We start from the raw sequence: 17,311 nt of genomic DNA, 5'->3' as shown, positions 1-17,311 counted from the left end.
ATATGCAGATGGCAGTGGTGATCTCACAGACATGACCATGGCTCTTACAGACTGGAACCCAGTTGTTGGATTGTACACCTGTGAACCACAGATATGGAGCACTGAAACAAGGAAGAGCATCTCCAGCGTTCTCTCGGAAAATACACCACAAGTATAGGAATGTACCACAACCCTCTACGGAACAGCATATACCAGGGGTGGCCAACTTGAGCCTGACAAGGAGCCAGAATTTACATTGCCAAAGAGGCACAGTAATACGTCAGCAGCACCCCCATCAGCTCCCCAACCCCGCTCCCAGCGCCTCCCACCTACCAGCAGCCCCACTGATCAGCACTTCCCCCTCTCTCCCTGCACCTCCCAATCAGCTGTTTCGTGGCATGCAGGAGGCTCAAGGGGGGCACGGGGGAGGGGAGCTAGGGCACAGCAGGCTTGGGGGAGGGGGCGGAATGGGGGCAGGGCCTGTGGCAGAGTCAGGGGTTGAGCACTGAGCGCCCCCCACCACATTAGAAAGTTGGCGCCTGTAGCTCCAGCCCCAGTGTCGGTGCTTACACAAGAAGCCACATATTAACCTCTGAAGAGGCGCGTGTGGCTCCGCAGCCATAGGTTGGCCACCCCGGCATATAATGTGCCTTTCAGTCATGCTCAGGTTCTCTCTCCTGGCTGGAACAGCTCTTTTAACTGATTTGGTAAAAGGACCATTTTTCAAGCTGAAGGTGATTAATTCTGTTCCCTGATACTGTAAGTGGTTCACCCTCAACCATAGTTTCTAGACCAGTGGTTCTCAAACTTTTATTCTGGTGACCTATTTCACATAGCAAGCCTCTGAGTGCTACCCCCCCCTTATAAATTAAAAACACTTTATGTATTTAACACCATTATAAATGCTGAAGGCAAAGCAGGGTTTGGGGTGGAGGCTGACAGCTCACGATCCACCCTCCCCCATGTAATAACCTCACGATCCCCTGAAGGGGCCCGACCCCAGTTTGAGAACCCCTGTTCTATACAGAGCTCACCATGTTATGGCTTTGTTTTTAACTTTAAAAATGCCTACCTGACATAGACAAATAAGCACTTTACAGTGAAAAAAAAGCCTCATATATTCAGAGTCACGGAGCACCTATTACTGGTGTGCTCCTTTACATACGAGTATTATTCTTATTTTCAATATGAATGTTATATATATTTTCTACTTACTCCAAATTTCAAATATTTTACTGTGAAGCTACATTTAGAGAAAAGGTCTCTTTGCTTCTTCAAAATTTGCATCGACTTTTTAATTTGGACTAAAGCAACGAATTCTAATTGAATGACAAAATCTCCAAAAATTAAAAAGCAATCCGATAATTAAATCATTCCATATTCTGCTCAACACTGAAAATTCAAGACAAAAAGTGAAATAGGGGGTGCCACTGTCCCAGATAAAGGATCATTTGCACTTTGAAGATGCTACAACCTTAGCCAAAGAAAAATCACATTACAGGGAAAGAATGTTACTGCCCAGAATGTAACCACATGTGGTAGATGTTGAATTCTAGATGAAAATATGGTAGAGAAAGCCATCTTTCTAAAACAGTGTTGAATAGAATAATGTTAACCTACTACAGAAGTCAGTATTACATTCAAGGCACATAATTCTTCAACTCTTTCCACAGACTTACTCACACAAGCATTCCCACTGCAACCTTTAATAGAACTACTCTTGTGAGGAAGTAGCACGTAGCCTGTGTGAGGGTGGAGAATCAGGCCCAGAAGCAACACTAAAGGACAGATTCAAAAGATACAAGATATTATAAAACTTACAGCATCTAAACTGGTCTGCTTGCAAGGGAAGGAAAATGTAAAGCCAAGGGGAAGTCGTGCGCCTTTTATTCCCATGTAATCCAGGAAGTCTGAGATACAGCTAACAATGTGATCAAACAGCTTAAAAAGAAATATATAAACATTATTACAATTAGTCATATTTATTTAAATATATATTTACACATTCTTTGAAAATAAGTGATAATGCTAAAAAGAAATGGAAATGCTCACTTCTTCTCCAGTACCCTGCATGACCTCTATAGGAATAGCATATATTTTATTGTGCATTTCAACCGTTCTCCTTTTACCACTACGGATCTTCACAAGCAAAACTCTGAAGTTTGTTCCTCCCAGATCGAGAGCCAGAAAATCTCCATTCTCTGTAACAAAGTATTTATACATTTAGGAACACAGAAAAAAAGCATGAGCAGGTGTCCGTTTTTCATTTTCCAAGCAGGAGTTTTGGCATAAGGCTCTGAAAGTTCTCTCAATCGTCTGAAGGCTTTAAAGATTTTTCATGTTCATTCTAAGCCTTCTCCCTGCTTATTGAAAGGAGCAGAAGAAATACATTGCCACTTAGCTCCTTCAAAAGACAACAGCAACTGGGTGGTCTTTGCCCCTGCACATGCTCAACTGCACATTCTCTAAAAAGTGACAGGTTTCAGAGTAGCAGCCATGTTAGTCTGTATCCGCAAAAAGAAAAGGAGTACTCCCTTTCTTTGTTCTAAAAAGTGAAGAATTCTCCAGGAAGCCAGCAGATGGTGCTATGTTCCTGCTTCAGCAATTGCAGAGTGGGGTCTTCTTAAGCAGTACATGTGCTTGAGACAGGATAGTGGAGGTGAGGGAAGAAGAAAAGGGAGTGGCCATTTTCTCTCTGCTGTGTATGGATGACAAGAGAAAGCATGAGGCTGCCTCTACTGGTTGATGTGTCAATTGCTATCTAGGAGCGATGAGAATGGAACCAGCCACTTTTCATGGACTGGATTCAAAAGTTCTCTGAAACACTCCCACTGACTTACAGATTTTGCACCAAGTACTAGAGGAGGCAAAAGTACCTGCAAGCTCTCAACTAACGGAAAGCAGTGGGGCAGGGAGCTGCATTTATATTTATGTATAGGCTCACAACTGCCACTCTAACTTACAGAAGATGTTGTGTTAAAAGAGGAATTATAGCCTTGACTCAGAATTTCCTCTTTTTGGTGGTTTAAGAGTTTTGTAGTGAACACAGACTATACTCCACACACAAATCCATTAGCTGGATCCAATTCATTAAATTACAAACTAGCATTTCAGCTCCAAGTTTATGGTTTTTGTTTTCTTCCACCACAGCGTCCTGCTTGGCTGGAAGTCTGCTATGTATTTCCTAGGGCTGTCAAGCAATTAAAAAAATTAATCGCAATTAATGGTGTGATTAATAAAATTAATTGCAATTAAATGTGGGATTAATCGCACTGTTAAACAATAATAGAATACCATTTAAATGGTTTTGGATATTTTCTATGTTTTCAAATATACTGATTTCAATTACAATACAGAATACAACGTGTACAGTGTTCACTTTATATTTATTTTTTATTAGAAATATTTGCACTGTAAAAAACAAAAGAAATAGTATTTTTAATTCACCTAATACAAGTACTGTAGAGCAATCTCTATCATGAAAGTTGAACTTACAAGTGTAGAATTATGTACAAAAAAACCTGCATTAAAAAATAAAACAATGTAAAACTTTAGAGCCTACAAGTACACTCAGTCCTACTTCTCGTTCAGCCAATCACTCAGACAAACAAGTTTGTTTACATTTGCAGGTGATAATGCTGCCCGCACCTTGTTTACAACGTCACCTGAAAGTGAAAACAGGCGTTCGCATGGCACCATTGTAGCTGGTGTTACACGATATTTATGTGCCAGATGCACTAAAGATTCATATGTCTCTTTGTGCTTCAATCACCATTCCAGAGGACATGTGTTCATGCTGATAATGAGTTCTGCTCAATAACCATCCAAAGCAGTGCAGACTGATGCATGTTTATTTTCATCATCTAAGTCAGATGCCACCAGCAGAAAGGTTGATTTTCTTTTTTGGTGGTTCAGGTTCTGTAGGTTCCGCATCAGAGTGTTGCTCTTTTAAGGCTTCTGAAAGTATGCTCTACACCTCATTCCTCTCAGATTTTGGAAGGCACTTCAGATTCTCAAACCTTGGGTCAAGTGAGGTAGATAGCTTTAGAAATCTTGCATTGGTACCTTCTTTGTGTTTTGTCAAAATTTTCAGTGAAAGTGTTCTTAAAATGAACAACTTGCTGGATCATCATTCGAGACTGCTATAACATGAAATATATGGCAGAATGCGGGTAAAACAGAGCAGAAGACATACAATTCTCTCCAAGGAGTTCAGTTACAAATTTAATTAACGCATTATTTTTTTAACAAGTGTCATCAGCATGGAATCATGTCCTCTGGAATGGTGGCCGAAGCATGAAGGGGCATACGAATGTTTAGCATATCTGGCACGTAAATACCTTGCAATGCCAGCTACAAAAGTGCCATGTGAATGCCTGTTCTCACTTTCAGATGAGATTGTAAATAGGAAGCTGGCAGCAGTAACTTGTTTCTCTTAGTGATTGGCTGAATAAGAAGTAGGACCGAGTGTACTTGTAGGTGCTAAAGTTTTACATTGTTTTGTTTTTGAGTGCAGTTATGTAACAAAACAAAAAAATCTACATTTGTGAGTTGCATTTACACGATAAAGAGATTGCACTACAGTACCTGTATGAGTTGAACTAAAAAATACGATTTCTTTTGTTTGCTATTTTTATAGTGCAAATAATAATATAAAGTGAGCACTGTCAACTTTGTATACCGTGTTGTAATTGAAATCAATATATTAAAAATGTAGAAAAACATCAAAAACATGCAATACATTTCAGTTGGTATTCTACTGTTTAACAGTGCGATTAATCGCAATTAATGTTTTTAATCATGATAAAAAATTTTAATTGCGATTACTTTTTTTGAGTTAATCACATGAGTTAACTGCAATTAAATCGACAGCCCTAGTATTTACCATGCTGCTCTTGCATCAATTATAATGAAACTACCTGTTCCGTCTGGTGTGCTGCGAACAAAGGTAGGCAGCATTTTTACTTTTGCATTTTCATGAGTTTTCTTCCTCAGCCCAGCTTCTATTTCTGTTCGCATCCTGTTTTTAATCTGCAACAGCTGCTCGTGAGTAAGCTTGAATTCAGCCAGAGTCTCATCTATCAGCCTGTGCTGCTCAGACAACCTGTATGCTACTGCTGTAACCATTGCAGCACCCTTTCCACTGCCACTCTCAGACAGAAGGAATCGCACTTCAGAGTCAGGAACTAATCGCCTCGTTGTTTTCTGCAAGCGTCTGGCATACCTGTAAGAGAAGATCGTAAAACCATAATCTCTCACTGGTCAGCTCAAAAATCTGCACTGGTCATCACTGGCTATAAAACATGAAAGGAGCATGGGAAATAGATTAGTTTTTCTGTCTTTGAAATTTGCCAATCCCTCCTTTCTGCTGCACAATGGGGTTTTCCTTTCAAGTGCCCCAACCAAGCATGCACCAACCCCAAGCCTCCTTGGGCAGTTTTTTCCTCATATCACACAAGCTGAAGTATGTCTTCCAATGTAAAAGGAATCATCATGATGAAAGGGTAGAGTGGAAAAGTATTCATCCCATAGACAGATTTTTTTTCCTGAATTCAGATAAAATCCTAGCAAAAGCCCTGGAAAAAAAAACTCTCAGAATATCCTCCTCCTAAAAGGATATATCAGGATCAAACTGGATCATCCTATGGTGTGAGCCACTATGGCATCTCTTATGTTACTACAGATTCCTTTTAGCTGGTATCACAATATTTTTTATTTTTATTTTTAATACTTAAGGGGAAACATAAAAATTAATTAAAAAGCTCAAAATATCAGCTTATAAACTAAAAAACCACCAGAAAATAAACAAACAGCATGCACTAGATACCTTACATCTAGTAGAGGTGATAAAAATAATGGAGTTTTTTCCATAACAAACATTTTCAGGGAATATTTTCATTTTGAACAAAAAAATTAAAAAAAATATTCACCAAAATACCAGAAAATTTCCACAAAAAGATTTAAGAAATGCAAAGATTTTTGTTTCTTCCAAAAATACTCCACACACAATACTGATCCTTCTCCTTTATGTTCCATTTACAATGTATCTATACTATATGCTCCACCCCCCTAAGCAGTATCAAAATATTTTAAGTAATTAACTTTTCCAACTAGATACTTTTCATTAGAGGTGGTACACATTTCCAGCTTTTGTGTACACCAAAATTCTGATATTGACTTCAATGGTATTGCAGATTAGAGTAAAACCATTTGTTAGGACTAATTTTTAACTAATGTATGAAACAGATTATCACCTCATGAAAACCTTTCCAGCCTTTTTACACGAAGAATACTAAAAAAAAATCAAACCTGCACTGTTGTTATTTCTGTCAATTTTGTGGTTTTGGTGCTGATCCTGCAAACACTTATGCACGTGCTTAACTCTAACCCAGTGACTTCACAGGTAAGTGTCTGCAGAACCAAAGCCTTGGTCACTGGTTTAATTGTTAGAACTAGAATATCTTCAAGTAACTGTAAACAAGCCTCATGGTAACTTTGATACACATTAAAAAAATAAGTGCCTCCTCTATCAAGTTTACATAAATCTGAACTAGTACATTATAAAAATGCAGCTTAGAAATAGAGAAACAAGCTGCTTTTATAAGAACAAGGAAAGGCAGATGCTATTTTTTCCTTCTAACTTCCAAGTATAAGCAAGGGAAGACTGGAGAAATGAGGTTATCAAAGTCATTTTCAAAACAATTCAGTTTAAACAAGTAATAAGGAATAACATTCTATTACTGGGGTTTCCTCCTCAGAGCCCAGTCCACAGACACAAAAGTACAGTCTTTGGATATTTAACTGTATTGTTGATCAAATAAATTGTCCTTTACAGCTGGGACTTTCAAAGGCACATAAGGGAATCAGGCATCCAATTACTTTCAGTGACATTTGGTTACCTACTTCCCTTAGGCTCCTTTGAATTACCAGCATAGTCCTACAGTTGAAGGCAACATTTCTCCATAGAGATGTTTATTTCTCAATATACATATGCACACACATAACTTCTGTTTACTTATCTCATTCACGACTCCACATCAAGATGCTGGCCTCATGTTACATGTCTGACCTTTGCAAAATATGAATCCTAACAGATGCCAAAATGTTAATTATAGAAACAGCAGGACTTACTGTGGATGCATCTTGTAAAGGGAACCATCCACACCCACCGTGGTGCGCAGCCTGGTTACTCCTTTATTATCACGCAATTGATTCAGAATCGCACCCAAAGTACTAGCCACCAGATTAGCAGAACGGAATGAAACAATTGTACAGACGTGCTGGACAGCAATGCAGTCTTCATGGGATGGTTCTACCCCAAGACGTGTCAAAATTTCTTTGGCTTTATTCAGACCTTCTTTGCTTCTACAAACAGGAATTTAAATAGTGAACTCTTTATCATTAAATTATAAAATGCATAATGAAGTAATATGATCTGATGTCAGGTGCTTTGCCACATGACAGTGTTCTGAAAGTCTCAGAAGGATCTTAGAAAAAGCAGTTGAGGGCCGTATCAGCCCACGTCAATCTCTCTATTAACTGGACTACAAAATCACAAAGTACAAAACAAGGGAGAGTAAAGCCAAAATAATGTTTGCTAAGAATATTCAGCTTTTCAGTAAAGCCCAATGGAAATATACAGTCTATGAAATCATTTCTATCAGTGGTACAACGTAGTTTCAACAATTCTGTTACCACCAGTTCTGTCAATACTATTCTACTCATGTATATATATTTAAAATGCTGGATTACTCTCGTATTTGTATTTAAATGCTATTCATCCCCTCCAAATTTGTTTGCCATTGGGCATCGAGTACATTTTTTGACAAAAAGTGTATCACGTCTTAATTAAGATGAGTTTATAAGATTCACCTCCAACAGGGAGCAAGTTTGTTCATTGTGCCAGGTTGTATGAGCAATTCTACTCTCTAGTGACTTTGTCCGCCGTTTTGGTTTGGCTTCACACATGTCTGAATTATGGTAATCATATTTATATTGCTACTGCCAAGTGTTACCTGATAACATGGCATGTACATGTAAGAGCAGGATAGTAAAAGACATGGAGAAGCCTGGGGAAGCTAGTTGTTTATCACCTCCAAAGCAAAAAGACAGCAGCAATGCCATTAAAGTTCCTTTGGTTAATTGCCCCAGGGAACTAGTAAGCGTCTCAGCTGTACACCTCAACAGGCCAGGAGAAAATTTCTTTATGACTTGTTGACTTTTTTAAATAATAAACTAATTCACAATTTTGAATGATAAGCGGAGGCCGCCATTCAGCAAGCTACTTAAGCATCTGCCTAATTTGGAACACATGAGTAATTCCATACTCACATGCTTTAAATGTCTCCTGAATTAGGGCCAGGGTGAACAGAGATGGCTATAGCATTTTTCATTCTAAAGCATGTTTTTCAGACTTTTATAACTTTGTCAAACCTTTTGTGCTGAAATTTTCCACAGTGATTCTCACCTGATGGTTTTTAACCACCAAAATATCTTAATGCTCTTCACTCAGCTTTCTATTGATTATACATGCATGTGAATGTAAGTTGAATCCATTTTCACTTTTAACGTGGAGTTGCTTATGGAATATGATGTAGGGAGGTGTGTAGGGAAAGAAAGTTGGCTCCACAGAAGTTTCAGAAATTACTGACTGTTCCCATAATATCACACCAAAAATTGTAGACCCAAAAATCAGAAACAGATTTTTAAAAATTTGGCTCAGGGAGAGTATTATACAGTCACACAAATTTTAAAAATGGGAAGTGACTGAAAAGCATTGACTGAAAAGGTGTTGACATTGTCACATTCAACACATCATATTTTATAGGTCAGTAATATTTATTATTGTTTACTGGATGGGATGCTCTGTATACTTTTCACATTTATTTATTTTCTACATGACAGTAATAAGGAGATGGGAGAGGGTGTCACACAAGCATTTACTGGGATGCACTAAGCAAGGCTTTTAGCAGGTTTAATCACATGCTAGGAGAATATGTTTCTGGTACACCATGGTGGAATACACGGTAGTTGCAATGTTCTAGATAGTAGAGATAGGTTTCAGTAGAAACACAAACCACCTGCCAGGACTTGATAGCACTTCAAAAATATTCACACATCCACAGGCATGCCGACAGACTGTGCTTCACTATCATTCCTACCCCAGAAAGCACAGTGGTTTAGAATGGCAAAGTGCATCAGCACATCGGTATTTCTAGTTTCTACTTTTGACCTCTCATTCCTGAAAGGATGACAGTCAGCAAACTGCCAGAAATGCTGTCAAAAATGCACAATGCCAACACGAACAAGAGTAGGCACGGGTAGCATACCACTCACTCAGGTAGTCAGTTCCGGGAAAAGACTCTGTTTGGAAATAGTGGAGTCCACCACGCAACAATAACTATTGATGGCAGTGGTGCTTGAACTCCCAATGAGATTAATAAATGCACTTTGAGTTAGTAAAGTACGTTACTAAACTGGAGCTCCCATATTAAATTGGTGAACAGATTTGAGATCTGATTCTCATTTACACTAAAGCCCCCTTTACACAATTCTGGCAACGTAAGTGGACTTTAAAGTGGATGCAAATGCAATTACCTTTAAACCAACTTTAAGATCCCTTCACACTGCCCAGAGTAGGGTAAAGGGGGCCCTCATGTAAATAAGAATCAGATCCTAGATCTAATTTTATACTTAAGTTTTAGGTTCATTTGAGATCAATGTCCCAGCTTTACTTTACGCATTTGGCAATTGCGACCCAGAACTCTGTAAATGTAGGAACATTAGCCAAAAGGTTGTGGGAGGCAAGACTAAGTACATTTATAGTCTACTCATATTGGACAAACACTACTTGTTCACACTACAGTAAGAAAGCGGCTGTTTGCAACAGCCCAACCAAGAGCCTGCCCTGAAACTCCTTGTTCACACAGCAGCCACCAAGATTATTATATCCCACTTCCCAAGCCACTACCAAATAAGAAATGGCCAGCAAAGAATTAAGAAAGGAAGAGATGGCCACAAAATCGCATACATGCTGATGCTTTTACAAATCACAGAAAGAAAAAAAGAGAAAGAAAGAAAGCAAGAAATGAGTTGCTCACTTTTCTATGGCAGACACATGTTTCGTTTCAAATTTTCCTTTGGTTAAAAGCTCTGGAGTGATTCGTCCCTCGAACAGTAGCCCCTCTTTGGCCATCTTTACAAGGATAAGCCTGACCAGCTCACCCATGTACAGTCCACTGACCATCTTCTCGAACCTGTAACAACGACAAAAAAATACACAAGTTGAAAGTTTTCACAGTGAACTCTCAGATTCAGACTTTATATCTAAAGTTCAGAAGTAAGTCACCTTTGATGCTTTTCTACCTCCCATCTTTTCTACTAAGAGGAGAAACCATATGCTGCTATTTGCTACAACTCCGGCAATATCATTTAGTGAATTAAAACCATTCAAATATGTGACAGACACAGGATAAGGGTTATGAGTGGAAAGTGCCCTCATTATACAGAGAAACCTTAGAGAGGCCAAAAACGCATCTGCAAATAATGGTGGGTGAAATTCTGTCACTTAGATGGTTAAGTACAGTACCTGATTTGCATCTATAAGTCACCTGCTTGATCTACAATACTTAGTGGTATGGTCTGCACCTGCAAATACATGCAAGAGCAGAACTGCAAATACATGCTAGCAGAGAAGCTGGGCTAAGGCCTGGCTGAAAATCTGGACTGTTATGTACATAAATGCCCCCACCACATGACACAATGAGAATTTTTGAGTCAACAGTAATAGTTCTGAAAATAGCACATCAACAGAACCAGACAAGGAGGATCAGGATTCAGGATAGGCAGGGCTGGCTAACTATGGACTCTAAATGCAGGAAATAATACTAAATTAGAGCTGACAAGAAACAGTCAGCACAACATGGTAACATCTGATGCTACTGAGGGTAAGAAGCACTGGAAGCAAAGGTGCGACTAAACCAAGTGTTGGATTCAGACGAGATTCAGGGCAAAGTAGCAGCAGTGGGTGCTAACAGAACCTCAAAGTCATCACGGAAAGGTACCTGCTCAGGAATAGTGTCTACTCATCCACCCTTACCAGCAAGATAATTAAGATAATGAACAAGCTAATAGGATTTTATTTTACATTAGCTGCCTCAGATGAGGCGGGGCAAACAATTTCACAAGGTTGTGCTAATACAGGTTGATTGCAGGAAATTAGACTGAACTGAAACTGACAAGTAAATTCAACATCAGCATCAATGATATCCATAACTCATGCTATGTCTCCACTTTGAACACAACTGCTGCAGCTGTGCCACTGAAATGCTTCAGTGCAGATCAGAGATGGGTAAACTACGGCCCACGGGCCACTTCCGGCCTGCGGGACCGTCCTGCCTGGCCCCTGAGCTCCCGGCCAAGGAGGCTAGCCCCCGGCTCCTCCCCCGTTGTCCCCCGTCCCACTGCATGGGCAGCACAGCTGCCAGTCCTGCTGCTCTGAGCGGCATGGTAAGGAGGCGGGAAGCGGGGGGGTTGGATAAGTGGCAGGAGGTCCCAGGGGGCAATCAAGGGACAGGGAGCGGTTGGATGGGGCGGAGGTTCTGGGGGGCGGTCAGGGGATGGGGAACAGGTGGGTTGGACAGGCATGGGAGTCCCAGGGGGCCTGTCAGGGGGCAGGGGTATGGATAGGGGTCAGGGCAGTCAGGGAGCGGGGGGGGTCGGATAGGGGGTGTGGTCCCAGGAGGGGCGTTAGGGACGGGGGTCCCGGGAGGGGGCAGTCAGGGGACAAGGAGCAGGGGGGCTTCTGAGGGGGGCAATCAGGGGGCGTGAAGTGGGAAGGGGCAGAGGCCAGGATGTTTGGGGAGGCACAGCCTTCCCTACCTGGCCCTCCATACAGTTTCGCAACCCCAACTTGGTACCTCAGGCCACAAAGTTTGCCCACCCCTGGTGTAGATGCTTACTACAGTGACGGGAGGGGTTCTCCTGCTGCTGCAGGTAATCTACCTCTTCAAGAGGCTGTAGAATTCTTCCACTGACCTAGCACCATTTACACTGGGGGTTAGGTCAACTTAACTACATCTCTCAGGGGTGTGGATTTTCACAGCCATGAGAGATGTAACTTTGCAGAGCAGACCAGCCCTCAGACAAAATCCTGCACCTGAGACTCACTGGGAAGTTATCCTTTTCAATGGCCTACAGGATAGTTTTGAAGTAAAGAGCAAACTAACTGGGTTTTATGTGATCCAGTTCAAATACTGATCTGAGTAGCTTTAAACAAAATGACAGAAGCAGAATCTACTGAACTGTCACCATACTCTTCTAGCAAAGAGACAAGTGCTTCTTCATTCCCCTTTTTAACTGTTGTTTTAACCCTTCCAAGTGCATGGCAGCATACAAAATGTTTCTCTAACCTCTTAAGCCTAGACTAAGTGCCAACTATCAAAGACAATTTATAAATATCGTTCTTCCATATTAAACCAAATAACAGAGATCATTCTGGTTAACTTTAGCACATTAGCCAGCATTCTATAGCATGTATTGTACTGTAATAGGGCTGTTTAATACTGTAAAATGGACTCCCTCAGTGATCACTGAGACAAGCCTGGAAAATGAACAAGCCAAGACAGAAATAAAGAACTATAACCATTACTATTTATCAAGGACCAACCCTGACAATATTGCTATGACCAAGGTGGTAGTAAAATGAATGACAAGTCTATTCCACCAGTAATAAACTCTCAAACAATCAGGCTAGATGGGGCGCTGTAACCACACCCAGCCTGTCTAGTAAAGCTATTTGGGTGGGTGTACGCATGCTTGTTTACAAGGAAAAATCTCAGGCAACAGGATTCTATCTGGACCAAACAATGATGAGTACTGAGAAGCAAAAGACTTAGAGACCATGCAGTAATGAAAGGGAGGAAATGCATGGCTGTGTGGTAGGGGGTTTCCAGGCTACAGTACAGGGGAATACAATGGTGTCTCAGGAAGTGATTTCACAAGTGCTAACAAAAGTTCAGTGGATGGAGTGTTTCCTCCTCCTTTTCTATGGTTCATAAACATGCAGTACTAAACCTCCCTTAGCCCCACTGCTTTATGGGCATATTATCAGCATAGCTAGCACCAGTGCCTCCACCTACTGCAGTCCCCATCTTAACACATTAATTACCAGGTAGTAAAACAGAGCTATCTTGCTTCCCTCTGCCCAGTTCAGACAGCCCACATTTGTTCTACGAACCATGACCCAAATCCTCTGCTGCACCCAGTCTCTACTTGGAGTCATAACCAGCTGGGCAAGTTTAAAGCAGCCACCAGGCAGCAATAAATTCCAGCAGGAAAGTTGTAAATCCAGCCTGAAGATCAGAGAGACATCAAAACCTAAAAGACCTGAGAGCCATCCAAAGTACAACTTGATTTGTTCTCCTTCACCAACCTTAGACTCACCGAAATTCTTACAGCCTGCTGCAGAGAGGCGATTTACATGGGACAAAGGTCTGAGAGCCTGCTGAGGGTGCAGGAAGTTTGAAAGGGAAAACAGGTATATGGGATGAGCCATATAGATAGCTGTGAGAAGAGAGGTGGTGTGGGGGATGGAGAAGAAAAAAAAAAAATCACTGGTTTCACTGAGATCTCTCAGTGCAAGATATTTAAATTCATTGGAGTCAAAGCACAGCAGCAAGTGCCTGAGTTTTTGGGCCTGTAAACCAAACTTTAACAGGTTAAGAATGTGGTGAAGTGGGAATTTGGGCCTATTGAAGTATTAAGCGAAGAAAGGAGTCGAGACCTGTTGGAAGTTCACAGCGAGGGAAGAGGAAAAAAGGTAATTTGCTTGGAAACTTCTGGATTGGAAAAGAATGAGGCCCAATCTTATTGAAGACCTGTGATGGTGGGGTCAGCCAGTGTAGGAACAGGACTTTAGAATAAAAAGGCTTTGGATCAATTCACTTGAGCCACGGGCAAGAGTCCGGGGGGGGTGTTATATTTCATTTTGTCCATCCCTCAGTAAGATCTCAAAGCTTCCCCTGGCCTATGGTTTGTAGACCACAAGGTGGAACAGTTTTAAATGTAACAGACTTCACAGGCTGCTTCCTATACCTGCCTCACTAAAATGCCTAATCCTGAGATTGCTCTACTGTGATTTTATAGATTAGTCTCAATCATTTTGTGCCACTAAATAAGCAAATGAAAGTCTCACTTACAGTTGTTTTCCAGGATTGAGGGATCCACGGTCAATCTCCCTGTCAAACTCAGTTCTGATGTCTTCTAGCGACCCATCATCTCCAAAGGCTCCCCACTCAGTGTTAATGCACATCCTCCCCTCATCACCTTCTACCAGATCAATATGCCTCATTTCTTCCATGTAGCAAGCATTCGTGCCAGTACCTTTAGGAAAAGATACTAGCAGATATTAACAAAACAAGCCAACAAAAAACAAAATGCAGTATGTCCACTGTAGCAGAGGAATGAATGTCACCTATAATCAAGCCAACTTCACAACGCTGGTCATCAAACCCACAGGTCATCATTGTTCCTACTGTGTCATTTACAACAGCCATGATGTCTGCATCATAGTCCTGAAAGAGAAAAGAGAATTTTACTTATATCACACACTTTTCTTAAAAAAAATTAATATCAATACGTCAATGTAAAATGTCACTGACCCACAGAACTTTGAAAAACATTATATTTAAAGACAACTCTGCTTATACCAATCAATTTCTCTATTACTACAGATACAGTATTTGCTTGTAAACAGGAATATTGTTCTTAAGAAAATCACCCCTACTCTTCCTGCCTATTGTGCATCTGAAGTCACAATCTTGTGTTGGTAATAAAGTTTATTTGCAGAAGACTGCAAGAGCACTAGAAGCAGATTAATGTTCCAGGTGAAGGAGAAGTAACAGTAAAAGAGTAATTCCTAAGAAATCACGATTCTGTCTTTATATAAAGTCCCTAGTAACTGAAAAGGGAAAAAACCCACAGTTACATGATGCAGAGATCAAATTGTCTTACAATAGAAAGTTTTGCTGTTTTTCTTGAGGAGTCCATGAGTCTCCAACTGTCCTATTGAATGTCTGATGTAAAGATTTCTTTAATTAATATTAATTGAAAACTTTGAGTAAAGATTATAATGTATGCATGTAATCGGTAAATAATAAAAATCAATGCATTTCCATTAATCAGTTCATTTGGGGTGTTATTTATCTTCCTCAAAGTTTGAAATAGTAACTGATTACATAGTGGCATGTCTCGGTGAAGATAAAATCAACTTATCAAAGGTTTTCCTGCTACTGAAATAGAACAAAAAGTATCCAGTTTCAACAGAGAGTTCCATTTTCAGACCAAGTCACACTTTATGACATCAGTAGGCTCACCTGATTGTAATAGTCATATGATGTGTAAGTAGTTGCTCAGGAAGAGAATTTGCTGAGCTACAGGGTGATACTGCTAGAGAACTAGCACGGTGATACACGTAATTTCACATTTAACAAGAGTGATAAAATTGCTTGAGCTTTCAGGTTAACTATTGTGAGACAGTAACTTAATTTTTGCTTCATGGCACAAATGGTGTAATGATGAGATGTGTAATTTTATTAAAGTTATTGTAAATTTTCACATAGGAACTATGAAATTATTTTGTTTCCCCACTGCATATCACATTATGGGCTCTAGAAAATATCTCCGTCTCTCAAGCCTTTTGTGTGTGTGTGAGTAAACACACACACACACACACACACACACAGAGAGAGATTTTCTAGAGTCCGTAATGTGGTGTGTGTGTGTGTGTATATGTGCGTACATATGTATGTAAAAGACGAAACAAATTTACCCCACGTTTCTTGATTGCCTTGTTGAGCAGCTTTACTACATCTGCTCCCTCAACTCCACTTGCTTTGAAGCGTTTTGTCCAGGTTATCAGAATACCCTAATAAAAAAGGAGAGTAACATTAAGTACAATATTAAACCAAACAAAAAAATTATATTTTTCTCTAAAACAAAAAAAAAAAATCTATAAATCCCTGGGTTTGGATAGTCATTCTTTTTCCCCGACAATGCATCTTAATCTGATGTGACTGGCAATCTTTGTTTCTTACTATAGCTGGTTGAAAAATGGGGAAAGTTTTTCCAACAAAGATTTTGTGTGAAAGAGTGAGAGAGCTTGGCTGAAGTTTCAAATTTTCTACAAGTTCCACTGATTATTATTGTTCCTGAATGATTTCCTTCTCTAAGACCCATTCCAGTTTCCCATTTCTCCCGTTAAGGCACTAGGATGCTGCAGTTCCCAGAGGGGGTTCACCATGCAGGCATGACTGAAAGAAGAATGACAGTAAACTCATGTGGAGGGAAAGAGAAAGACTTGATCAGCGGAGATGGTGCCAGGAATCAGACTGGTATGCATCCGGCATCACTGATTTGCATCAGGAGGGAGAGAGGAGGATGAGCATCTTGCAATTGTAAAGAAAATGTTCAAGGGTTGAAATAAACTGAAATATTAGAAATGTGGCAAGGGTTAAAAACAATTTTTAAAAAGGTAGTGGGCTAAAATATTTTCAAAAAGCTAAATATGCAAGGATCAATTATAAATTTTTAAAAATCACAAATGACTAAGCTAAAAAATCATTTAAAAACATAATATGCAAGGGTTAATTAGAAAGAAAAGCCTTAAAACAATAAGGGTTAAAATAATTTAAACATTGAAAAGGAATAGACTCAAGAGGAATAAAAAATAAGAAAAAAAGTAAGGGTAAAAAATAAAATAAAATAAAAAATTAAACAGAATTAAGCAAAAATAAGGTACAAAATAAATAGATGCATTTGAATAAATGTTAGGTTTAAATTACTTAACAATGGACAATTGTCTAGGCTCACTAAATAATCAAGGCAGTGATGGCTAACTATGGGATAAAGTAACAAAAGTGGGAAGCAAGGATCAAATAGTAATAATAATAATAATAATAAACCCTCCCTTGTATTGCATTCCTAACCCATCACCTGGTCTGTAATTGTGTTAATTAGACTGTAAGCTCTCCTGGGTAAAGACCATGTCTAATTTTTTGTATCTGGATGGCGCCTAGCTCACTTTGGGGCATTTAGTGAATAAATTATAAATAATAATGAAAGGAAGAAGGAGACAAGAGCTGCTGATCAACAAAAGAAAAAAGAAGATACAAACTAGCACCATTTATTTCCTCTCTTTCTCTCTCACATGCCCAAGCTATCCACCCATCCAGGCTTTTATAGCAGCACCCACCACAGCAGAGCCTGAGTGCCTTCCAAAGAGTTAATACACAAATCTACAAATGGTCTATGATCTAATACTCCTGCATGTCTG

The 17,311-nt window shown here is 39.8% G+C and overlaps 1 protein-coding gene across 1 annotated transcript in view; it reads right to left on the bottom strand.

Moving 5' to 3' along the window:
- The window catches only part of LOC125639752 (hexokinase-1), a 70,276-nt gene that overhangs the window by 17,849 nt on the left and 35,116 nt on the right, over positions 1 to 17,311 (bottom strand). Inside the window, exons 5-12 of the mRNA XM_048857399.2 lie at positions 15,809 to 15,904; positions 14,453 to 14,552; positions 14,178 to 14,361; positions 10,080 to 10,235; positions 7,111 to 7,344; positions 4,899 to 5,203; positions 2,032 to 2,180; positions 1,801 to 1,920 (exon numbers count right to left, since the gene is read on the bottom strand). Of these exons, the coding sequence (XP_048713356.1) occupies positions 1,801 to 1,920; positions 2,032 to 2,180; positions 4,899 to 5,203; positions 7,111 to 7,344; positions 10,080 to 10,235; positions 14,178 to 14,361; positions 14,453 to 14,552; positions 15,809 to 15,904 (1,344 nt within the window). The remainder of the gene's footprint in view (positions 1 to 1,800; positions 1,921 to 2,031; positions 2,181 to 4,898; positions 5,204 to 7,110; positions 7,345 to 10,079; positions 10,236 to 14,177; positions 14,362 to 14,452; positions 14,553 to 15,808; positions 15,905 to 17,311) is intronic.

Source organism: Caretta caretta, chromosome 7 (assembly GCF_965140235.1).
Source record: "Caretta caretta isolate rCarCar2 chromosome 7, rCarCar1.hap1, whole genome shotgun sequence".
In the NCBI taxonomy this organism is placed as follows: Eukaryota; Metazoa; Chordata; order Testudines; family Cheloniidae; genus Caretta; species Caretta caretta.
This window is presented reverse-complemented; position numbering and strand designations above follow the sequence as displayed.